The sequence below is a fragment of the Setaria italica genome, chromosome VI (assembly GCF_000263155.2).
Source record: "Setaria italica strain Yugu1 chromosome VI, Setaria_italica_v2.0, whole genome shotgun sequence".
NCBI classification, from domain to species: Eukaryota; Viridiplantae; Streptophyta; class Magnoliopsida; order Poales; family Poaceae; genus Setaria; species Setaria italica.
This window is the reverse complement of record NC_028455.1, coordinates 28,442,827-28,468,226: the sequence shown is the minus strand read 5'-3', so window position 1 is coordinate 28,468,226 and position 25,400 is coordinate 28,442,827. Positions and strand designations below refer to the sequence as shown.

At 45.3% G+C, this 25,400-nt stretch overlaps 1 protein-coding gene across 2 annotated transcripts; it reads right to left on the bottom strand.

The window, feature by feature from the left end:
- Positions 1-2,200: 2,200 nt before the first annotated feature.
- LOC101779643 (protein ENHANCED DISEASE RESISTANCE 2-like) lies at positions 2,201-21,880 on the bottom strand. Of its 2 annotated transcripts, none has more exons than XM_022827610.1 (22): positions 21,380-21,880; positions 20,469-20,543; positions 20,206-20,259; positions 20,055-20,120; positions 15,057-15,112; positions 14,886-14,962; positions 14,002-14,127; positions 12,998-13,032; positions 10,972-11,075; positions 10,736-10,831; positions 10,339-10,403; positions 9,604-9,675; positions 8,295-8,459; positions 8,002-8,207; positions 7,830-7,896; positions 5,496-5,671; positions 4,864-4,965; positions 3,860-3,907; positions 3,561-3,704; positions 3,383-3,478; positions 3,033-3,134; positions 2,201-2,584 (listed from the first exon to the last, which is right to left on the bottom strand). In XM_022827610.1, the coding sequence occupies exons 1-22, from the start codon at positions 21,650-21,652 to the stop codon at positions 2,498-2,500; spliced, it is 2,292 nt and encodes a 763-aa protein (XP_022683345.1). In that variant the 5' UTR covers positions 21,653-21,880; the 3' UTR covers positions 2,201-2,497. The 2 variants fall into 2 exon arrangements, with proteins under 2 accessions (XP_022683345.1, XP_004973540.1); XM_004973483.4 differs by having other exon boundaries at positions 10,972-11,072; positions 21,380-21,878.
- Positions 21,881-25,400: the final 3,520 nt, after the last annotated feature.

Here is a 25,400-nt window from a genome sequence, read left to right as displayed (position 1 = left end):
ATCAAACACTAAAACAATTGCTAAATTCCATCATTGGTTGATTCGATCGACACACTTACCAAGAGGCCTGCCATGCATACTGTATAGCAGTGATGGCATGCATGATGCCTTTATTCTTGTGGATACTGTCCAGCAGTGATGGCTATGAATGGACATGCATTCCTTTTCCCTTCCTGATTAAGTCCATACTTAAACCACATATTAGCAATTTGATGGCTCAAGATTTTTATGGTCCTGTTCGGTCGCTCATCTCGCAGTCCCTCATCGACAGCCCTGTTATTCATGCAACTCAATTTAGGTAAACAGCAAGAGGGATGTAGCTAGCCCCTACCATCGATGTCATAAAAAAAAGTATGATATGGATAAGGGAGTCGTTGCTAGTAACACCATGGAAAACGAGCGATATGAAGGCCAATTTACCGTTGCAGTCCAAGGCTACACAAGCTACTGCATCGGACCCTCACATGCTATGATTTGTTACTAGCAGACATGCACGTGCGTCGCTATAGATTTCCCGTTCTCAAATCAATCCACTGGTGAAAAAAATTATGTTATTTTCTCGTGACAGTAAAATAGTCCAACATAAATCTCATCCCAACCCACGCAGCGCTTGCTAGGGCACTGCGGCTCACCACGTTCTCCGCTCCCACACCACGCTCTCTCGTCTTAACTTCGCCGCTCTCGCGAGACTTAAACACCTTCTTTGCTTGCTACCACTTCCAGCATCCAACCAAGTCGACACCGCAACGTGTGCTGCACTCCCAGGCCGCCTCGCTCGCCCACTCACACGATAGGGCATCGGCCTGACCCACTTCCCAGCACGCCCATGCTACCACTACTACATCTTCTCCATCAAGCAGCTCAACATGCTAGACACGGTTGTCGTGTTGACCTTCACCACGGTCCTGCTCCTAGAGATCACCATGGCGGTGCTCCTTCTCCTCTACCTCTTTCTCCCCTAGCTCGAGCGGCCCGCTCATGGCACCGCGACGGGTGGTGGCCTAGCTCGAGCGGCCCACTCATGGCACTACGGTGGGTGGTGGCTGCGACTGAGAGTGACAGTCCAGTGGTGATGATCGTCGGCAGTGAGCTCTAGAAGGCCGAGTGCATCTGGATACTGGCTGGACGGGGAAGGAGGGAGGGACGGGTGCCATGCCGTCATCCGGTGAGGAGCCGCAAATGGAGAGAGACTAAGAGAGGAAATAAGGGAAGGACGGCGAGTCATGCCTGCCGTCGAGCATGGACGGGTGCGTGGATAGGGAGTGCCGAGGATTTTAGGATTGAGGGTTTAATTATGAAAAATGTGAGATTTTTTTGTAAAGCGTGCGTTTGTTAGAGCTCCCAGAGCTGATTCTCTGCTGAATCCAGCTTCCAGCAGGAGTTCTGCCAAACAATTTTTAAGAGAGAAGTGATTCTCTGCTAGTTCCGGGGAGTGATTCTCCGAAATGAACTTCTCCTGATTCTGTGAAGTGATTCTCCATCCTGATTTTTAGAGTTTATGCTAAATAATAAAAGAGAACCACTTCCAGTCAAAGAATCACTTCTCTCAGAGAATCAGCTCCCATAAAAAATCAGAAAATTTGAAAATTGATCCCCCGCTGAAAGGAAATTTGCTAAAATAGAATGGAGAAAAGTGGTGAATGAACTAAAAAACTAGTCTCTCCGTCCCAAATTACGGGTTGTTTTGGCTTTCCTAGATTCATAAATATTATTATACATCTAGACGTAGCGTATATCTAAATGCATAACAAAATTTACGAATCTTAAAAACTAAAACGATCTGTAATTTGTAATAAAGGGAGTAGTAATTTGTAAGAGAGGGAGTAGACGTAGAAGTGAGAATGGGTATTTGGGTGGTGTGGTGAGGCCACGAGTCATCGACTATCGCAGGAGGTTGGGGACGGCAGCGACTAGGGTTGTGTGGCAAGGGTTGATGCCGGAGGAACATAAAGATGTAGTTGGTATCATTTCTTTTTTTTTTAAAAATGTTGTGAAATATATACCTCCAAAATATTATGAACTGCAACTACTGTTGAGCAAAGCCTTTATCTGCTGAGGCGAGTCATTGACAAGCGCGGGAGGTTGGCAGGGGCGGAGGGGCAGCGACAAGGGTGCCGTGCAGGGTTGATGCGGTAGAAAGATAAAAATGTACTTCCTCCGTTTCACGTGAGAACTGGCATGTACCATGATGACAACCGTGTGAACACGGAAAACATCATGACTTGATGCAACTTTTTAATCCACATGGATAACGAAAGCGGATCCATGATCCATCCCCGTATCCTGTTCTTCTAATTCCAGTTGATAATGACCAGCACGCTGAGATTTTTAGAATACTACTATAACATAACCTTTCATTTCTTCTATTTACGGAAGGCGCATGTACTTATACCTGTACTCTGTACAACCCTACCTCTTCGGGTCTGCCAAAAACTATATACCTCTTCGGTGGGACAAGAGGAAAATTGCGAGAAGAAATGGAATTAACTTAATTAGATTAGATTGATACGGCACTGTCGGGATTCACGCGGTTCAGACGGACAGTGCCGAGGATGTACTCAGGCAGCTCTTTCTCTTCCTTTGCCTGCAAAGATAAAGCTGTTAGTACGGTTCATGTTATTGAAAGCAGAGCAAAATGAAGCCTTGCTAAATTCACAAAGCTGTTCTGAGGAGCATGGCATTGTCATTTAAAATGAGCCTATCCCTTGATGGAAACCCAAGTTTAAATTAGGCAAACATTAACAACCAGGGCTTCAGGGTTTTTGGTCTTTGTTTCTCCAGGTAAGCATTCAGAATGTTCAACAAAGTTTTTCCTTGGTGTTGGATATCAACAAAGTAGATACAGGAAGTTGGGAAAGTACCATTGTGGTACATACAGGAATGTCCATGTGAAAATGAGAATAGAACTACAGTATACGCTTTTGAAATCATATTTATCATGATCCAGTTAGGAATTGAAAGATTTATGGAAATAATAAAAGCACATAGTTGTTTCAGATCTGGCTTGTAAAGTAAGAAGGACTAAGGAGTACCTCAATAAGAATAGCGAGATCAACAACAATGCTTGTGACATATCCCAATACTAGACCAATAATGCTCCGTGCAACAGACGATGAACCAATGTCAACATCTATCTGCAAAGTAAATTTCCTTTTTAAGGCCACTGGGTCAAATTAAAATAATATAAAAATACAGTACGGAAACTAGGCAAAAGGTCAACAGACAGAAGCAAAATAAAATAGATATCATTATTCATCATATATGTACATTGTAGTTGTTTGACATTGAAACTTGCCACCAGGCACAGTTCTTCCCCTCTGCTAATTGTGCCTAAGTCAGCAAGGTTCAGTGATGAAGCTGGTTTTTTTTAAGAACTGAGTACCTCCAGAAAATTATCCTGGCGAAGATAATTGCACGTTACTGCTTTACCCAGAAGGCAAGCTTTCGTTCCAACGGCACGCTTTACCATCCAATAACCCTAAGATCATTTCATACATGAGCTCACATGACCAAATTATCACATGCACCGTAATATAATACATCAGCTAAGACATGCATACCTCAACAATGCTTGGTATAAGTTTAAATCTGGCATCTCGGAATGCATCATTTCCATCAATGAATCTACCCAACAAAGAATCTTTGTTAACTGGTCTCTCTGCCGCGTAGTACATAACCAAGTTATAATTTGGTTTTGCGGGAACCTGCATGTTTATCTTAGTCAATAAATTGCATATCATGTCCATCCACAGAAAAAGGGACGACAGATACACTCTAATGAAACATGACATGATGGTTTGCTGACCACGAAGCCAAACAATAAATTTAGACAATATAACAAACTCATAACCGTAATTACCTGCAAATTTATAACCAATATGAAAGGTATCTTCTTCGCAGCTTCTGACTGTAATGTAAAAATAGAAAATTAGGCACAAACTTGCATGTTAAGTCACAGAGTACAGCATAACATACAAGTTCCTATTGGATCATCATGTAATTACACAGCAAGAGTCCCTTATAAACCAGAGGCGGATCCAGGCTGCAAAGTGATTGTTATCATCTCTACTAAACTATGGTTTCCCTTCACCTATAAACACTATTTTACAGTGGAAATTGCAGAAGATCATTGCTGTCATATGACAGCACAAAAAGGGCCTGGCTCCGCCAAATGCTAAAAAAGCACTAGCACTATTGCTTATTATATAGAGTTCTGTGTTTTAGCTTAAGGCTTCTGTTTGTTCATTTTGAACTAGTAACTACATCAATAGATTCCCAAAAGGGTAATTAGATTTGTGAAAGGGTAATGAAGCTTACAATGATGTTGAAGGTCCAACCTTATCCAACTCGATTGACAAAGAAGGAAGAAATCATTAAGATGGTCAACGAAATCAACAGTCCATAGGCCTATATGCTATTTCAGGTTTATCGCAAGAGATTAGTGCTAAACATTTTGTATAAGCTTCCAGCAATGCAGGTAGTTCCTAAGATATATAAATCTAAACAGAATGGATGATGTATGATAGTACCTAGGGTTGCAATTGAATCTTACAAGCTTCGACTCAAAAAGTGTTTGTGGCAAAGAGTAAATCTCGCACCAAACAAGACATACAAATTTGTATCTAAACTAAACTTGAGTTGACATGATCATAATATCACATGAAGACAAACGGAAATAATGCTTATGATGTGCAAAGTTGCTCTGATAGGTAAAAAGAAATACAAAGGGAGCGTCTGCACGAGCAAAAACTGTATTTTTTTGCATAGCTCAAGGTTCTCTTTTTTATGAAATATTGAATTATAAAAGCAGCAGCTGATGCCCGCCCATGCGGAACATCGGTAATGCTTATCATACTAGCTTACCTGCACAAGGCTTTTGGGATGCAAGGCAACTGAATCAAAGCGCTCATTAACCTTGAACCAATCGACTGCAATTAGCTTTAGAAGTGGATCTCCACCAACAACCTGTTTATATGCCAAAGTTAACACCATGAGATGTCACAAGTTAGCATTGAAACAAAGATACTTGTTATATAGAACAATGTCTGGCCACAAGGTGATCACTGTATTAATCTCAGGCCTTCTAGCTAATATAACACAAGACAGCAGATGCAGGTTAAGATTTCCCAATACAGCATCACTGATAAATAAAAGGTTCAGAAATCACAGGCAATCCAATAAGAACAAGTCGTGTATCCAAATTTGCATCGATTGTGCCTATTAATGCTTTAGCATGCTCAGATGTACTCCCTCCGTCCCAAATTACTATTCGTTTTGGCTTTCCTACATACATAACTTTTAGGTACGTATCTAGACATACTATAGATCTAGGTGCATATCAAAACCTATGTATGTAGAAAAGTCAAAACGAAGAGTAATTTGGGACGGAGGGAGTACTTATTCTTTTTAACTACTGGAGAAATAACTTTGGTCTCTTTCCACAATTCGTTTCATTATTTACTGCATATAAATTGTAATGCTCTCTCGGGTCGTACCTTGGTGTAATCTGTCAAGTAAGTCTTTCCTCTGATCATAAACTTCTCCCCACCAGGCGCACTCCAAGAATTTGGATCATTTTCACTTTTTGCTCTACGAAGGGTGCCATGGAACTGGCTGGGGTCAACACTTACTGGACTAGAACTAGTAACCAATTCGCTGGTTTCAGCCAAAGCTGTAGGAAAAATTGAACCATATTTAAGATTTATGTGAAATAAAATGATTGCATTAAATGAATGAAATAGAACTAAACTAGGAAACAGCAAAGATGAGTGGGGCACAAAAGAGACATTATAATGAATTTTATGTTACAGTAGGGACTCTGGAGTTGGGACATGTATGCACAATTAATCTCCCTAGTTTCTACCACATCAGTGTTGGAGGTATGCCTTAGAGGCAATCATAGAGATGATGATACCTGATTGTATCCATGATTTGTATATTGTGTTCATTGAATATCCATTAAATGCTACTTGAATTGATCTGCAATTATGTGAATTGTATGTGAAACTCTTTACTTGTATGGTTATTCTAAAAAGTTGTCCCTAGTCGAAGTTCATGTGTGGACATGCATGAATATTAGACTAGTACATGTATTAGTTGATGACTATGTTTAACAAGTCATGTAGTCATGGACATGGAGATGTCAAACTAATAATGTAGGCACATGTAGAGACATGTACTAGGACTGACCCAACACGAGAAGTAGTTCTCTCTTTACACAATATGTACGCTTTGTCCTTAGACCTGAGATTGTCGCATGTACTCAAGATGTGGATCGACTTACTTAGGGGCTATCAAACGCTACACCGTAACAGGGTAGTTATAAAGGTAGCTTTCGGGTTTGTCAAGAAGCATACTGTGAGGCATGATCAATCAAGATGGGATTTACCCCTCTCTGATTGAGAGTGATATCTCTGGACCCCTCGAGTGATCGGATCCGAAAATGCATGGCCATGCTACATACGGTTAAGAGTTATCTTACAAAGGGATTCCGAATCACAGGATCGAGAAAGAGCGGTTAGCTTGGAGCTAGACCAAATATCGTGAGGCAAAGGGAATAGCATGTACGTGATGTCGTGACAATTCGTCTGATATGATCTTCGTGTGCGTATAGGAGTTGGCACGTCTTGCTAGAGGCCGCTACCGACTAATTGGGCCGAGTAGGAGTACTCGGGCCATGCCTATACGTATCCGAACCTATAGGGTCACATACTGAAGGGGCTGGAAGCCCAATTCGGATGTCATCCGAATTGGATCAGGTTTAGAAGTACTAATGGGCCTCGGACCCAGAGGCCCGTCAGGAACCTCTATGAATAGAGGGGTGGGGCACCCTAGGGTTTAATCCTTTTGGCCGAACCACAGCTGCTGCGCCTCCCACGCCCTCACCTGTTGCGACTCGCGGACCTAGCAGTCTGGCTTGCGACGCTTCCTCCCTGCACGTGTGGATACCTTGGAGGTGTTGCACCTGCAGCACTTGGACGAGCCACGACGAGCCGCCGACGAGCCGCGGCACGAGGACAACCTTGCTGCACGTGGACGAGCTGCTGAGGAGCTGCTCGACGTCGACGTGATCGACTACGTGTTCGACTACGCTGATCGACTTCGCTGCCCCGACGCGATTCTACATCTTCCGCACTAGTGCGTCGAGTGGTAATCCCGTGATCCATATACGGCAGTTTTCCTGGTTTACGCGGTAGAAAATTTTTATTTTGCACTAGCGTAGCCTACCTCGTATCCCTATAATCAGTACATTTCAGCTGTGACCCCAAAAAGAAAATTAATGCATCAACACAAAGAAATAGCAATATCTACCAATACAGAGCCCATCTGTTGCAGCATTTTAGTGTAGGTAAATGGACAGTTAACTGTTGCCTTGCAACATTTTCCCATTAGACTTCAGTTTATCATAGAAGTTTCGTGTATCCATTTACTTGATCATCATTATAATCTACAATGATATCATTCTTTGGTCCATCATATTCTCTTTGTACTTAATTGCACCATATTCTTTCACCATCTTCATCAAATGTTGCACGTTTGCTCAGATATTCTGGATGGTTCACTTAAATTTTACTAGTTAGCAAGCATGTTGATTTCTTCTATATTATGGAGATACTACCATCTAAGCAGCAACTCTGCCTCTGCACTTCCACTACAAACTATTTCTGTGAATGGGCACACATATACCTGTATCTTGTACACACCTGAATACATGTTTCATGTTTGTGTGTGTGTAGGTGCAAGGATTGCCGTGCCTAATTGTTTATCTGTAGGGCTTGCGAAACTAAAGTTAGATGCGTATATGTTATCAACATATGGTTAAAATTTACCTTTGGTTGTCTTTAATGCTAAACCTGCAATAGCCCATGACACATTCTTCAACTTCACTTTTCCAGCCTGTGCAAATATTATAAAAGGAAATAGGTCTTCATTTGTTTTATAACATAATAGGTCATCTGCCTTACGCAATCCTAATTTGTAACCATTTACCATGGTGCTCACCTTGGGAGTTGCGGCATCATCATCATCATCACTATCCTCATCTTCAAAGGATTCACCTCTAGCAAGTGCATCATAAAATTCATCACCAGGTTCGGAATCTTCAAGTTCACTCTGTATCATCAAAAGTTCAGATGCCTTTGACTTCACTACTGTTGAAGGCAAATCAGATGTCAAGGCTGGATTGGCTGCAAAGTACTCTCTTAGACCTGGCCATGGTACAAAATAAAGCAAGGACTTCACTACATAATCAAAATTAATTGATATTTGTTGCAACAGAAGCAGATATGACCAACCTGCTACTTGGCTGAGCAAAGCAAAAGGGATACTTTTGTCAAAATTTGAGGAGTGCCTTCTCTTCCATCTGCCCCAAAAACTTGGAGAAATCTCCAACATAAGAGTAACAACACAGTTTGGACTTGATCCTGATGTGTTCAACCTCCTTATTTCCCATGTTAATGCTGAAAGACGTAGCACAATTAATACATTTCAAGGCAATGTGGAAATCCAGTGGAAAGAAATCAGTCTAGGAAGTAAGAGGCAGTAGGGAGTTAGTCCTTAATGAACATTTTGGGTAAAGTGGTGTCAACCCATGTTTGTTTTTACTTACGCAAACTTAATACTACATTATGTGCACACACATGTTCAATTACAAGTAATTGTATAATAATCTTATTTTATCTAATCCACCATCAGCTGAATAATGTGGTGGCCAGATAAATTGGTTGGTTATAAACTTCTACATCTAGTATCTGGGCATAAGGTTTAGTGGGAGGAAATACAAAGAGTATATACATTGTACTTTGTGAAAAGATTGCATCTGAAAAGCAAACTAGAAACCTTGTGCCACAAGTATACACCCTGTGCAATTAGAAGACCAATCAGTAGCTTGGTTGGTTATTGCTTCCTGTTGAGAAGACAGCCAACCGGGCTCAAACCCAGGGCTCACCAATTTGTGGGTACCTCCCTGGGAAACTGGTTTTAGCGAGTTTCTTGGCTAGCCATGGTGTACCCCTCTACCTTAACCTAAACAATACCCAGGAATCTCTCCCATGGTCAAGAAAAAAAATAGAACAGGCATTTTCAGCATTTTAGAGGTCATCAGACAATATTGGTCATTTACGAGACAAAATTTGAGCTCCTTTCCCTCAGATGGGTTCTGATCAAGTCCAAGCTGTCACATTCAAGTCTTAAATTCACTAGCTGTTCAATAAGGCCCAGAGTATATGCACATTCACTAACACAACCATGAAGTTGGATAAAATGTTTGTCAGGTAATTTTTCTAGTTGGTGCATTGGTGGACTAAACGACCACAAAATTTTTCTGGAATTTAAGTTTCATACTAACTACAAAGTGGCAATTCGTCATTTCAGTACTGCAGGTATATCAATACATCAGCAATGTGCAATGTCTGGTCAGAGAAACTTACATATATTAAACAAAAAGCTAGATTAGTTAATTTTAGGTGTTCAAACTTCTGAACATGCTTATTTCACAAAGTCGAGGCAAAACAAGCTGAAAAGCTAAAAGGTGCGACCATAATGAATACTTCATGTTATGATACTGAAAAAGCAACAAATCAAAACAAGAAAGGTTAATCTTACGGTTGATTTTTGTACGTTCATAACCATGCTTTGGAGGTCTTTCGTTGTGACCAACAGGACTCTGCAAAATGGCTGCATAAGAGAAAAGCATGCGTGACTAACTCAACTCTGAGCCTGTAAAGCATACAAGTGGTGTCCTATGGATATCACTTGCTGTATGCGCTACCAATTTCCTTGATAGTCACAACAGGATCTGTAATTACACATTTTATGTACAGCGGTATCCTCCCTTTTTTTCTGTGAAAACAGTACCTCTTTTATAGTTCACAGGAATTCTTACTTGCATCCTACCAGAACTAGAAAATTTAGAAAATCTTTTCTATAATACACCCATGTAAAGCAAAGTTACTACCAGGTTCAGCTATTTAAAATCAGGATACCAATCAGTTACAAAACATACAGGCAGGTCCACGGACCATGACTGTTACAACTTACAAGACAGCAGGAGTTTGAGTTAAAATCAATCAGGGTTGCAAACAACACAAATTTAGTTGGGGGTGATTTCCACTTATTATCCCATGTAAGATGTTTTATCATGTATCCCTAAAAAACATCTGAAGAAAGTTTGTAAACCTATATGTGAATCGACATCATCCATATTCGGAGGCTGATACAATAGATTGAGTTACTTACTATCATGTATCCCTAAAAAAGATCTGAAGAAAGTTTGTAAACCTATACGTGAATCGACATCATCCATATTCAGAGACTGATACAATAGATTAAGTTACTTACTATATGCTCCATCTTGTCCACGAAACCATTGTCTGGAGAAAACAAAATCCTTCTTTCCTTTCCACCTGAGAACAACCTCTAGAAGTGTTATCTTCTTACAAATTATTCAAATGTGAACAATAACAACCCACGGCTCAAAAATTGAGCTTACAAAAGTTCGACTATAAAGAACATGTGTTTTTTACAAAGATGAAGGATAAACTGGGAAAACACAAAAAAGCCGTGCATCACTAATATCAAGATTTGTCCAAACCACAAAACGGCTATTGATCATGCTCAGAAGATCTAAATAGATGTTTTACACTTCTGTGTACTCGGTAAAAAAGATAATGCTTACAAATAGAAGGTTTCTGATTGCATCAGAATCATAAATCTAAAGGTAATGAGAGGAAAGTACCAATTTAAATATTTGGGTTCATAGGTACCATAAACCACATCGCAGTATCCATCAATTGTTTCCACCAACTCCAAATCAGCTGTCAACATATCCCACCTGCATTGGATAAAAATTTAGTAGATCTAGCTACTGAGTTTGTTTTTTGTTTCATCCACAAGAGAACAAAAAGTTAACATATGTTCCAATGTAAGGTGCAGATCTATGTTCCATAGTTGCAAAATCAGCTGCTAACTTACTCATATCGCTTATGCTTATCAAGATTGAGCACCACTTCAAACACAGTATCAGGATTTGCGCCAACCACCCCAACAGACTTCAGAAGTATTCCCTTTCCACCCTGCTAAAAAAGGAACATCATTACACATTTTCCGCAGAAAGAGCATGTTGAAATATAGATTGAACAGCAATTAACAGAATAGAGTGGGAAAATATAAAACATGAATTCAGAAACAATGGTTTTTCCTCTCTTTTTTTTTTGAAAACTGTACAGCGGGGGAGGCCCCCACTGTGATAAAATATATTAAAAAGGAAGAAGAAACTGTACAGGGATATAACAAAAGGGGCACCAAAGTACGCTAAAAGGATAGAACAATGGTTTTTCCTGGTTGTTAGACATGAGTTATCCACTGCATAAAGATGGATGATCTCTGCATTTCACTCAGTGAAGTGCCAAGAGGTAGCTCGAGTTTCTTTTTGTGGTGTTTTCTCTAGGAAAAAAAGTTTTGATTGGTAATTCAGTGCAAGAAAATTTGGACAAGTCAAATCCTGATATGGAAATGGGAGTTGTTTGTGCTGAAATATATGCTCGTGTGTATAGACTAGAATGTGGCCCATAGCTCTCACTGTATATGCATCAGAACCCTAAGAGTGTGACCACATAATCGAGACTCATAGAAAATTTAGACAAGTATAAGGCAAATATATGACGCCTATTTAATTGCCATTGCATATTGCTCACTGGGGGGTTACTTATTTGTTTAACAAAGATAGCCCAACAAAGTGACAAAGGAAAGGACTATGAGAAAATGGATAGGTTCATTGGGAACTTGTAAAGCTACAGTAATATGCCATATGTTTTGTGCCCAAAGCCATCTGATCCGCAAGGCCCAGCCAAAGGTCTACATATCCAGGTGCCTCAGAAAGCTCAAGCCCTGTTTAACATGGCAGTAGTCTCAGTGATTGGAAATGGTGAGACAATTCTTTTCTGGAAAGATAGATGGTTGGAGGGGAAGACTATGGATGAAATTGTCCCAAATCTGTTCCAGACTATTCCTAAGAGAATTATCAAAACTAGAACAGTCGCTCATGCTCTTTCTAATAGGCGTTGGGTGTCAGATATTAGAGGAGGCCTCTCAGTTGAGGTCCTGGTGGAGTACCTGCTGCTTTGGGACCAATTGGACGGAGTGGTTTTACAACAGGACACCCCGGACCACTATCGTTGGAAGCTGACCCAATCTGGTATATACACCAGCAAGTCGGCATATGAAGCCTTCTTCATTGGCTCTATCAAGTTTATCCCATGGAGAAGAATTTGGCGAAGTTGGGCTCCTTTACGCTGCAAATTCTTTGTTTGGCTGGCCATTAAGCAGAGGCTTTGGACTGCTGACCGGCTGGCCAGTAGAGGGTTGCAGCATCCCCCCGCCTGCCCGATGAGTGATCAGGTGCAAGAAACAGCCCATCACTTGCTGTTATCCTGCGTACTTACTCGACAGATCTGGTCTTTGGTCTTCTTACATCTAAATCTGGTCGTTGATGTGCCGGCTGATTCATCTAGTTTCTCGGCTTGGTGGGGAAGAGTAATCAGAGCAGCACCAAAAGAGTTGCGCAAGGGTTTGAATTCTCTCATCATTTTGGTGGCGTGGAAAATTTGGAAGCATCGAAATTCCTGTGTGTTCAAAGGCGCCCTCCCTAACACCCAGGTGCTCCTTCAGGCAATAACAAATGAAAGCACCCTTTGGTGCTTGGCAGGAGCTTCTAAACTCAGAGAGCTGCTTGCTAGGTCGCTTGCACCAACTGCTTAGGCTTGGTGTTCAGGGTCTCGTTTTACTGTTTATTTGGCGCTCTAGTGGTAGTCTTTTGGTGGGTTGTGTGTGTTGTGTTTTGTGTGTGTTGGAGTGTGTTCTGTACTTAGTTTGGGGGGTTCTCCCCTTCTCTTTACACTTTCTATTCTCTCTTAATGAAATGACATGCAGCTCTCCTGCGTAGTTTGAGAAAAAAAATATGCCATATATTTGAGCTTAATAAGGAAAATAGCTTTCCCACCTTTGGGTTTGCAATATCTTCAAAAATTCTGATACCTGCACAGATATGGAACTGATATGAGACAAAGATAAGTTGCATATGACTCATCATAGCCACTCAACTTTTTAATATTTCCATTTGCCTCTAAGAATATGAATAGCAGAATCAAAGGTGATGCACTTAAAGACCATGCTATTAACCCCTGTTTTCTGTGAAGCACATAACCTACTTGGACATTATTTATGCTGTTAATACAGGTTGCATCACAAATTCAAATATTAAGAACATATTCTGCTCTGCAGATGGTAAACTTTAGAATTGCCAATATTATATTTACAAAGGCAAAAGAGCTGAAGAAGAAGAAGGGCTTTGTAGTCTAACCGATTGTCGATTATGAAATAACACCATGTCAGCAAGACCACCTGACTGTATATTGACCTAATCAGCTAATCTAAGTTTGCTTCTTGTGTTTCACAACATTTTGCCTCACTATTTTTTCAGCTATGCAGAAGACTGAATTGGGAAAAAAAATATACCTAGTACCTTATTCAGGAATAGAAAACCAAGAATACCGAAATATTAATCAAAATATTTTAGGATCAGTTGTAGTTAAAATGGTGCAGCAGGGTACATATTGTCCACTGAGTTGAAACTGTCCTGATCATGCATGTGCCGTGGATGGTTGAGGAGGTTCAATTTCATGCGAACCCAGCAAAACTTGGTTTTGCTTCATTTTGTGTGGGTTCTCTTGCATGCAAACTATCCAAGTTAATAAATGTCTTACAAAAGGTGCCAAGTGGCCATGGTGACTGTGCAGTGAATTGTACGTTCAGAACCATAGCTTTTTCTTCTTTCCAGAAAAAAGAATCATAGCTTTTTTCCCAGGATCAGTTATGTTGTTTCACCAAATAAAAGCACAGTTGGATAATCATCCATGCTGCAAAGGGATTACTAGAGAAAATACAGGAAGCTGATATAAATTATGTCTAAGGTCCGACAGGAATAGTATAAAGAATTAAATATACCATTAAATGTTCGAACATATCTCCATTCATGTGCTTCAAATGCATCTCCAGTATCACCTCCAAAGTTTGTATTAACCCTTTCCTGGTTTTGAAGATCTGAAGACTGACGAAGGAGCATTTCTGGCCCTGCAATGAAAATGTAATAAAAATCAACATAGGTAAGGAAAAGATCTAACTCACCATTAGCTTGTCATGGATAACTTTAACTGAAAAATATGCATGGTTTATGTACTGATTATAGTTGGTAAATATTTCACAATTGAGTTAACTCAAATGTTAGATGATTCTACAAGCAAGTAGCTGAAAAGGACTAGCTGAATAATCTCCTTTTCCACCACATGCCCAAGTGGAACTTCAACCTCCTTGCCATGTTTGGTGGCTTTGGCCAACATTGCCATCAATCTATACTGTGCCTCAGATCTTCCTCTATGCCCAGCCTAGCACCCTATCTCGCATCGGATCTCGTTGGCATGTTTTGGCCTGCATTGTCATCCTCACATTGCGCCCTCCTGGACAAATATTCGCTGCTCGACTAGAAGAGACTGCTATATCGACAGCAAGGTAGTGTATGGATCTCAAGCAGAGTTTGCTACAACCTCCTTTGGTGATGAGAATGGAAAAATTGAAGGGATGTAGGGGCGATATGAAACCACACACAAAAAAAAATAAAGAATTTAAGGTGGGAGGAAGTCATTGGCACAGTAAAACATATAGCTAGAAGTAAATCGCTTAATCTGTTTGCAGTGTTTTTTCCCATTTTCTGTATGTTAGAATTGTTTTAGGGAGGTGAAAAGAGGAGCTGGGAATGAATGAAAATGTCAACACTAACAAGATGGCCTTTTCTAGTATGTAAGATAAGTTAACATTGTAGCTTTAACTCTTACCTTTACCAATCCTTACGAGTTTTCCCAAGCCCTGTGCATATCTCCTAACCCGAGGCCGATGACCATCAAGATTAATCCTACAGTAGTAAAATAGTTATATGATGTCAGGGTTTCAGTGTTTCCTTAAACAGAATTATTCATGAACCAGAAAAGGATAACTGGAAATCATACTCATTTTCATTCTGCAATCTGTTCCAGCTAACCCCTCTCATCAGGTCTTGGTCTGCCTGTAAGAAAACATCATGAGAAAAGATGAGTTAAGTGAAACAAACATGAACGAATCAAATATAACTGTGATTTAATGTAAACAGTAATAGACTAAGTCGTGTGTGTTGGGTGTGCTATATATCTATCTATCTATCTATCTATGTGCCTGTGTGCACCTTATCTCTTTAGATGCTCTTTAGATGCTTTGCTTAGCTTCTAAGCCTATATGTACCCATGGTTGGCCTATATGTACCCCAAACTGCCCCTTTGTGGGTGTGGTTAATGGAAAAGATCATTTTGGGCCAACAATTGGTATCCAGAGCTCCAGGGTGGTGGTGGCAGGCGCGTGCAGGCGGCGCGCGCGGGCGGCTGCGTGCGGGTGAAGGGCGGCGGGGCATCTACCCCAACCCATGGCGGGCGGCGGGCGGCGCGGGTGGCGCTGGCCCAGCGGCCGGGGCGGTGCGCGCGGCCGGTGCGCTACCAGTGGCCCCGGCCCGCTTCCCGATGCGCTCGCACGCCTCCTCCTGTGGCTCGGTGACGTCCAGCGCATGAAGGAGGGCGGCGGCGGAGCGGCATGAGAAGGCAGCGGCGGAGCGGTGCCGGGCGCGGCGTGCGGCTGCTGCGCACGAGGAGAGGTGCGCGGCTGCGAGGCGTGAGGAGGCCGCGGCAGCGAAGTCGCGCTGTGCGACGCCGAGGCATGGGAAGCGGCTGCGGCTCGAGCAGCGCGTGCAGTGGCCATGGAGACCGCGGCAGCGCGAGCAGCCGAGGCAGCCTGCCTCACCGACGAGGAGGCGCAGGCGGCAGCGGCGGCCGCTACCCAGTGGCGTGTGGAGGCGGACCGGCCGCGCGACGAGGCAGAGGCGACGCGCGAGACGACACGTGCCACAACTGTGGCAGGACTGGCCACTTGGCCAGGGAGTGTCACCAGCCGAGGTGCAGCCAGGCCCACGTCGCGCAGGGTGCAGAGGAGCCGGTTCTATTCCTAGCTCACGGGAGCATCGAGCTACTTCCAGCGGCATCGGCCACGACGGTCTCCTCCACCTCGACAAGCCGCACGCACACGTCTTCCTCGGCAACGGTACCAACAACGACAAGATCAACAGCTAGTTCCTCGACAGTGGTGCCACGCAGCACATGACTGGGCGCAGGGAGTACTTCTCCGACCTGAACATCGACGTACGCGGCTCCGTCAAGTTCAATGACTCTTCGGCCGTGGGCATCAAGGGCATCAGCTCCGTCATTTCGTCGCCAAGACTGGTGAGCACCGACTCCTCATAGGAGTCTTCTACATCCCCGCGCTGAGTACTTCTCCGACCTGAACATCGACATACGCGGCTCCGTCAAGTTCAATGACTCTTCGGCCGTGGGCATCAAGGGCATCAGCTCCGTCATTTCGTCGCCAAGACTGGCGAGCACCGACTCCTCATAGGAGTCTTCTACATCCCCGCGCTGAGAAACTCGATCATCAGCCTTGGACAGCAGGATGAGAGTGGCTCGCACATGGAGATCGAAGGTGGAGTGTTCCGGATCTGGGATCGACGACAGCGCCTACTCGCCAAGGTGGAGAGAGGGAGCAACTGCCTCTATGTCCTCTACGCGGAGGTGGCAACAGCCCCTCTGCCTTGTTGCTCGCCGCGACGACAAGGCTTGGCGGTGGCACGAGCGCTTTGGGCACCTCCACTTCGAGGCCCTGAAGCGGCTCAGCACCAAGGAGATGATGCGGGGCATGCCGTGCATCGACCACGTGGAGCAGCTCTACGACACCTGCGTCGTGACGGAGCAGAAGCGACGCCCTTTCCCTCGCCAGGCGAGCTTCCGAGCCCAGGAGTGGCTCGAGCTCGTGCACGGCGACCTCTGCGGGTCGGTGACGCCTGCTACACCTGGAGGGCAGCACTACTTCCTACTACTCATCGACGACGTCTCCCGGTACATGTGGGTGGTCCTCCTCGACACCAAGGGAGTTGCTGCGGACGCCATCAAGCATGTTCAAGATGTTGCGGAGAACGAGTGCGGCTGCAAGCTGCGCGCGCTGCGCACCGACAACGGCGGCAAGTTCATGGCGGCTGAGTTCGCATTGTACTACGACGACGAGGGGATCCAACGCCACTACTCCGCGCCGAACACCCCGCAATAGAACGGTGTCGTCGAGCGACGCAACCAGACGGTGGTGGCCATGGCCCAGGCTCTCCTCAAGCAAAGGAGGATGCCGCCATCTTCTGGGGAGAGGTGGTGCTGACGGCCGTCCACATTCTCAACCGCTCGCCCACCAAGGTCCTCAACGGTATGACACCATACAAGGCTTGGCATGGGCACAAGCCGACGGTTGCCCACCTCTGCGTCTTCGGTTGCCTCGTGTACATCAAGGAGCTGAGCCATGTCGTCAAGCTCGACGACAGGAGCACCCCAGGGGCGTTCATCGGTTACGCTGAAGGGGTGAAGGCCTACCACATCCTCGACCTGGAGACACAGCGTGTGCGCCGTGCGCACGATGTTGTGTTCGACGAAGGGCGAGGTTGGGCGTGGGGCAAGATGGTGGATGACAGCTCGACTCCGACGTACTACAACTTCACCGTCGACTACATCCACTTTGACGGAGCTGGGGGATTGCGCAGCTCTTCTTCGCCAAGCGTGCCTACCTCAGTCCCCGGGTCTCCACCGACTCTGGCGAGTACTACTCCAGCTGCGACAAGCTCTCCATTGCCACCACCACAGCCGGCCACGCCACACTTCCTGTGACGGCAGCTACTTCTCCGGGCACGCCTGCATCAGCACCAGCTCACGACGAGCACAGCCCGGTGGAGTTCACCACTCCGCTCTCTCACGACGAGGATCGCGTCAACGCGTACCACGATGGTGAGCCTCTGAGGTATCGCACCATGGAGGACATTCCCGACGACCAGCCGGTGCCGGGACTAGTGCCTCACAACTTGGAGGCAGAGTTGCACCTCGCGTACGACGACGGGCAGCCTCGCTCCTTCGCTGAGGCTGAGGGACATGCGGCATGGCGCGCCGCGATGAAGCTGGAGATGGAAGCTGTTGAGAAGGACCGGACTTGGGAGCTAGCTGATCTTCCTCCCAGTCACCGCACGATCACCCTTAAGTGGGTGTACAAGCTGAAGAAGGATGAAGCTAGTGCTACTGTCAAGCACAAGGCTCGCTTGGTGGCACGCGGGTTCGTGTAGCAGGAGGGGGTTGACTTCGACGATGCCTTCGCTCCTATTGTACGGATGGAGTCTGTGCGTCTCCTCCTCGCGCTGGCAGCCCAGGAGGGCTGATGCGTCCACCACATGGACGTCAAGTCGGCGTTCCTCAACGGCGACTTAAAGGAGGAGGTCTACATCCACCAGCCGCCGGGATTCGTCATCCCCAGTAAGGAGGAAAAGGTGTTGCGCCTGCGCAAGGCCCTCTACGGCTTGCGAAAGGCACCGCGAGCTTGGAATGCCAAGCTGGATTCCACCCTAAAGACTATGGGCTTCGAGCAAAGCCCACACGAGGCGGCCGTCTACCGGAGGGGCAACGGAGGCAATGCCCTGCTGGTGGGCGTCTACATCGATGATTTGGTGATCACGGGCACCAAGGACGAGGAGGTGGAAGCGTTCAAGGAGGAGATGAAGGCCGCCTTCCAGATGAGCGACTTGGGGCCTCTCTCCTTCTACCTGGGGATCCAGGTGCACCAGGACGACTCCGGCATCACATTCTGACAGACCGCCTACACCAAGCGCGTCGTTGAGCTAGGTGGGCTCACCGACTGCAACCCGACTCTCACTCTGATGGAGGAGAGGCTGAAGCTACACAGTACCGGCGCCTTGTGGGGAGCCTTCACTACCTCACCCACACGCAGCCAGACTTGGTGTTCTCCGTCGGCTACGTCAGTCGGTTCATGCAGCGACCGACGACGGAGCACCAGCAGGCCGTCAAGAGGATCCTCCACTACGTCGCGGGAACTCTCGACTACGGCCTCCACTACCCGAGCTGTCCCAGGGCGGCACACTTCATCGGCTACAGTGACAACGACCACGTCGGTGGCATCAACACCAGCAAGAGCACGAGCGGGATGCTCTTCTTCCTTGGCAAGTGCCTCACCAGATGGCAGTCGGTCAAGCAGCAGGTGGTGGCCTTGTCCAGCTGTGAGGCCGAGTACATTGCTGCTTCTTCCGTTTCGACTCAAGCTCTCTGGCTCGCTCGGCTGCTCGGTGATCTCCGTGGCAAGGACGCTGAAGCAGTGGAGCTCAGGGTGGACAGCAAGTCCGCTCTGGCTCTGGCGAAGAATCCCGTCTTCCACGAGCGAAGCAAGCACATCAGAGTGAAGTAACACTTCATTTGAGGTTGCTTGGAGGAAGGGAGCGTTAGGGCGAACTACATCAACACCAAGGATCAACTCGCCGACCTCCTCACCAAGGCCCTTGGAAGGATCAAGTTCCAGGAACTTTGCTCTAGGATTGAGATGGTCCAGCTGCTGCTCAAGACATGCAAGACTTAGGGGGAGATTAATAGATTAAGTCATGTGTGTGTTGGGTGTGCTATCTATCTATCTATGTGCCTATGTGCATCTTATCTCTTTAGATGCTCTTTAGATGCTTTGCTTAGCTTCTAAGCCACCTACCCATGGTTGGCCTATATGTACCCCAAACTGCCCCTTTGTGGGTGTGGTTAATGGAAAAGGTCATTTTGGGCCAACAAACAGCAGCAGCTGCAAATTTAATGATCTGAATGCAAGTTTAAATATTGTTGTATAATTTCAGCCATTTGCACATCTTTTGCTATTTTATGACCAACATCAACAGGAGCTGTACCAAACCACCCGAAAAAAAGTCTATCGGCAGAAGTGCCTTGAGCATTAGTATGGTTCCACATGAAAGTTGACCCTAAATTGCACAACGGTATAGAGGATGCATCCATAAACACACTAAATATACCTAAATAATTGCAGTTAACTTTTTATAGTATCTGCTAAATACCAACCTGTTGTTTGGCTTGTTCAAATGCTTCAATCCATTTCCGGGCTTCACCAGGAGTAGCACATGCTATCTATCAAAACCACGAAAGCAGTAACATTTAGTTGCTATGGAGGAATGCTGTTTACAGATTTGCATGTACACCATAAGCTGAGTACCTCTCCTTTCTTTGTTTGATCCAACCGATTGTACAACCTCAGGACATAAACATCCTACATACAAAACATAGATCGGTTATTTGTTATAATAAGAAAATGAGACCTACCTGAACAAACCAAATAGCACCAAAAGCTGTTTATTTTTCACATCGAAATCACTGAAACAATGTAATGGTTCCTAGAGTTCATGTAGTGATGAAATAGGAACACATAGTAGTCATGTCATCATGAGTCTAGGGACTAAACAAAGGTTGAACAGTTACCCCATGATTGACCCTCCGGCGACCAAGTTCCTCCACCATAAGGGTGTGACCAACAGCACCCTTTCGGATAGGTTCCTAAAACAAAGTGTTTAAGAAGAAATAAGCCTCTGTAAGAATTTTTGAGAGAGAATCGTGAGGAGCCACTTCATGACATTGTCTCCAACTCTCCAAACATAGCTCTACCCAACCATATGGCAACCTTGTGGCCATACGAGAACACCAAACATAACTCGCTTTATGGATATGTATACCAGCATGAATACAGGCAAACTAGGAACCCCAAACAAGCCCTAAACGCAAATCCCACTCAAATGCGCGTGTCCTGAACAAACAGAACCCAGCATATACAAGTTTCATTCAAAACTCTAAATGAGACAAGCCAATCACCATGAAACAGCACATGATCAAAGCAACTACAACCCAGACATGTGCCCCCAAATGCACATTTGTGTTTCTCCTAGCAGACATATATTGGTGACACATTTTTCTGCAAAATCCATGCATTCTACTACCGGATCAAACCAAAACTTGCCAAACCTAACTACGAGCCGCAAGCCAAGCCTAAGGAATTCGAGTATGCATTGCTCGATAATTTCATCTAAATTCCCTCAACAGGTTCAAACCAAACTGAACAATGACGCATGCACAAACTCAACCAACAATTGCTGCAGACAGCACAAAACCGACAAGTCCGGCAAGGATGCTTTGAGCTAGCCCCAACCCAATAGGGCCAGACCACACAATTTCGAGCCAACCCCCACCCAGCCCGCAAAATCCTGACAAGCTGTAACGCAAAAAATCCGCGAGAAGCAACGCATCCATCGCACTCGCACCCATCAGAACCGAGCACGGCAAGCGGAGCGGGAGGGAGGGAGAGAGAGAGAGGGGTGTGGAGCGGGGGAGGAACAGACGAGTCCCGGGTGGTCGTGCGGGTCCCGCTTGTACATGGCGACGGTCCTGCCGCGGATGACGAGGAAGCGGAGGTGGCAGTACTCGTGGCCGATGGAGTTGACGCCGAGGTGGTACACCCACCCGGAGTACTCCGCCGCGCTCCGGCCCCCGCTCCCGCTGCCGCTGCTCCGGCTGCCGAGGTCCGGCGACCCCGCCTCCGAGAGCTCCACCTCGGACACGTCCCCGGGGCCCGCCGCCGGCGGCGGCGTGGGCGGCTTCGCGGCCGTGGCCATCTCAGGCTGCGCGCGCAAGGGAGCCGGGGTGGATTCAGACGGGGAAAGGCGGGGGTAAAACTGGGAAAGGGACGGACGGAATTTTCGAGTGGGAGTTGTGCTCCTCGGTTCTGATGTCGCGATTACGGGGATTTTGTATGGAGGACTTCGGGGACGGAAAGCTCGAGCTCAGATGTTACTGCCCCCCTCACGGCGAAGCCGCTGCGCTGGAAAAGTAGCCGTTAGCGTCGAGGTTCCCCCATGCGCATGCATATACAGATAGGCCTGGGTTCCAGAGAACTGCAGCAGACTCAGAGCCTTCCTCCCCAGAAATGCGATGCGACCCCGTGTCCACCACCGTCGCAACAGGGCGCGTGAAAGTAGCTTTTGCGCTCGCGGTGTGCACCTGGGGAACTCGGAGATCGCAAGGGAGAGCTCAGACGAAGTCGCCAATGGTAAAGATCCTTAGCCTTTGCGATCGGCCATCAGGTGCCGACACCGAGCGTGCATTTACATTTTACCCCCCTAACGACGCCTCCTCCACGGTCACTGTTCGTAAACCGTAGCAGCTACACGTTTCATCCAGAATAATAAAACAGCTACAGGTGCCATCCCGAATGAAACGGCTACAGGTGTGAGGCTCCCCGGCGTGATCATGATCTGGCCGGTGGTCTGGTCTCCAAGCGAGAGTTGCCAGCTGCCATCGCCAGCATGCGTGCATGGTCCCGCTGCGCTGCTGCACTTGGACGCTTCTGATCCTTGCGCTTTCCGCTGGCCCACCAAGCGGGGCCCCTCTTTCAATCCGAAGGCCCCACGTCACGGAGCTGGATATGATGCCCGACCACCTCGTCGTTAGGCCGCTGAGATCGCGCACCAAGCCACCAACCACCGTCGTCCTCGCTGGATGGGGAGCCGGGAGCGTGATCGACCTAGCCTGTTGTCTTGTATGTGTAAGCACTCGCAATGTCATTACGGGGGTTTGGTTCAGTTTGCTTATTTTTAGTTCGTGTCATATCGAAGATTCAAAGACTAATCAGGAGGATTAAATATGAGTTAATTATAAAACTAATTGCACAGACGGAGGCTAAGCGGCGACATGAATTTATTAAGCCTAATTAATTCATCATTAGCAAATGTTTACTGTAGCAACACATTGTCAAAGTATGGACTAATTAGGCTTAATAGATTCGTCTTGCCGTTTAGCCTTCACTTATGTAATGAGTTTTATAAATAATCTACATTTAATACTTCTAATTAGTATCTAAATATTTGATGTGATGGGTGCTAAAAATAAGTCAAAGTAACCAAACGGGACCTATGTCAAACGAGGGAATGGACCGGAGAATTGACAGATTTTGATCGAGGAATCGACCAGGGAAGCCGTAGCTTTCATGACAAACCAGGTGTGTGCAGCCGAGAAGCGTCTGTGTGCTGCTTTCTTACGTTCGGGTCTGAAAATTGCTGGATATATACATATTCGACTTTTCGTCTCCAACTTTGAGAATCGAGAGATACTTGCTTAGTGGGCAAGCTTCGTACCTAACAATTTTGACAGGAAATTAGCACATCACGCGTCGGTTGGTACATGGTGCATACGCTAAAGTAATGTTATCTGCTTGCTGCATGCACCTAGGTGATGTTTACCCATACCAACTGAGGAGGTCAACATGGAGAAAGGGACCAGGTTAAGTTATCCTAGCCACCATTTTGGCATCCGTCATCTGTTGATTCAGTCATTGTTGGAATCAGTTGCCAACATTGGGAGTTGACAGAGAAACACGTGAGTAAGACACGCGAGCCTTTTATTTGTTCTTAAGGAGTGCTTAATCTTTGTTCACGCGGCATGTAGTTTGTAATGGGTAAGACTTAAAGAGTCCTTTCATTGCACGCGTTGAGGCCCTAATCGCCACCCTGACCACACATTGATCCAAGAACAGATACGCCTTCCAAAATGGAGACCGTGAGCTTTAAACTTGAACAAACTTAAATTTTCAACATATAAGTCAGTGTCCCGACTCGTATATATACTCCCTTTGCTCCAAAATGTACATTGATTTGGCTATTATGGATACATAGATTTTACTATATATCTAGATATAATATATATTTAGGTGCATAGCAAAAATTATATATCTAGAAAAGGTAAAACGATCTACCTTTGAAATCGAGGGAGTACTAGCTTGGAAGTCAAAACAAACGAAATGACACCGCGAATTGCAATTTTTGGAAATAAAAACTTTGAAGCATTACCCGAAAGAAAAACTTTGAAGCATTTTTGAATATACATACAGAATTCCTCTCAACTTCTTTACAGCCATTTTGTTGTTGCGTGGCATGGTTAATTAGTGGGGCTGACACGCGGCAACCAACGTTGGGATTGAAGAAGAAATCAAAGGATTAGCTAGCACTGCAATGGGCTAGGGCAAATGAAAACAAGTAGTACGCTCGAGGGAGATAATGACTATATAAATGATTCTTGGCCTCATCAGGCTATTAGGGCGTCGTAATTTGGTAATCTTGAGGAAATGATGCATAGATTGTTCACAATTTAAGGCACTTAAGAAATATAGTGGTGTGTTACGAGCGCGCTGAAGATGGTCCTCAAATTTGACAACGACGATTTATCATTAGCTCGTTACCGGTGCTCGCCTTAACGTAGTTCATCTTCGTTGTCCCTAACAAACATTTGATAGCATACTCCCACATTTGCAGGCCCAGCCTTTCTGGTCCCCACCACCCCAACTTCAGCGCTGCCCATGAACCAAAGGCCAAAGCGAAGAACCCGGTTCATTTGTCGCTTGAAGACGAAATTGGCCAATTAAATTGACCACCATTAGCATTGCAGAAGGAGGGAATCATTGATACTGGTATGATTCTAATGTGGGGAAAAATCCTATTTTCATCCTCAACTACCACAAAAGTCTAACAACTATAAAATTGGACAGCAAGAGCCATCAAACTGTCAAAACTGGACAGATTTGCCCCCTTCGGTGGTTTAAAAAGTTTTGGTTTAATGAAAAAACATAACTAATCCAAATTAAATTAGAAAAAATATGAAGTTGGTACCAATTTTTTTTGAAAAATGTAGGCTATTTATTGGTACTCTATTTGAAGTTATTTACATTTATTTGTTACTATTCCTAATGTTTTAATGCTCATAATAAAACACAAGGAACATGAACAAATAATATTCAAATAATGCCGAATAAAGCACCAACCGATAGGTTACATTTTCGGAAATTTTTTGCCACTAATTTGATATTTTTTCTGATTTAAATGAAGTAGTTATGATTTTTTTCTATTAAATTCAAATTTAATAATTTTGTTAAAAATGCAAAACCACACTTGAAACCACATAAACAGCCAAATCTGCCCGGTTTTATCAGTTGGATAGCGCTATTGATTTTGTAGTTGTGAGCTGACGATCATACTTCTTTTATATTTGAACGGTGAAAATAGGACTTTTCCATCTACTGTATGATTGGGTGGAACACGAGTCCACGCCGCCACGGCGCGGATGATGGATCAGGGCGGTGAGGAGGGCCAGAGCCATTCGGTAGCTCCCACGTGCCCACGGCTAGCAGGTGAGCGACCAACCCACTCCCAGCCATCCAACGGCGTTCGATCCCGCCATGCCGGACTGCCGGTCAACCAACAGAACAGCATCGGCATCGCATCTCGAGCGCGGATGTACCCCCGTGGCCCAGTGACCACTACTGACCATAGTGAGGCAGCACCGCCAGCGCCGGGCACCGGCCCACACGGCCAC

Bases quoted from the DNA above. Each gene is read 5' to 3' on its own strand.
- LOC101779643 (XM_022827610.1), bottom strand. From the start codon at position 21,652: ATGGCCACGGCCGCGAAGCCGCCCACGCCGCCGCCGGCGGCGGGCCCC. The intron at 20,544-21,379 runs GTCTGTTCCTCC...ACTTTGTTTTAG, and splicing joins CGCACGACCACCCGGGACTC to GAACCTATCCGAAAGGGTGC. The intron at 11,076-12,997 runs GTGGGAAAGCTA...TTCCTTTTTTAG, and splicing joins AAGATATTGCAAACCCAAAG to CAGGGTGGAAAGGGAATACT.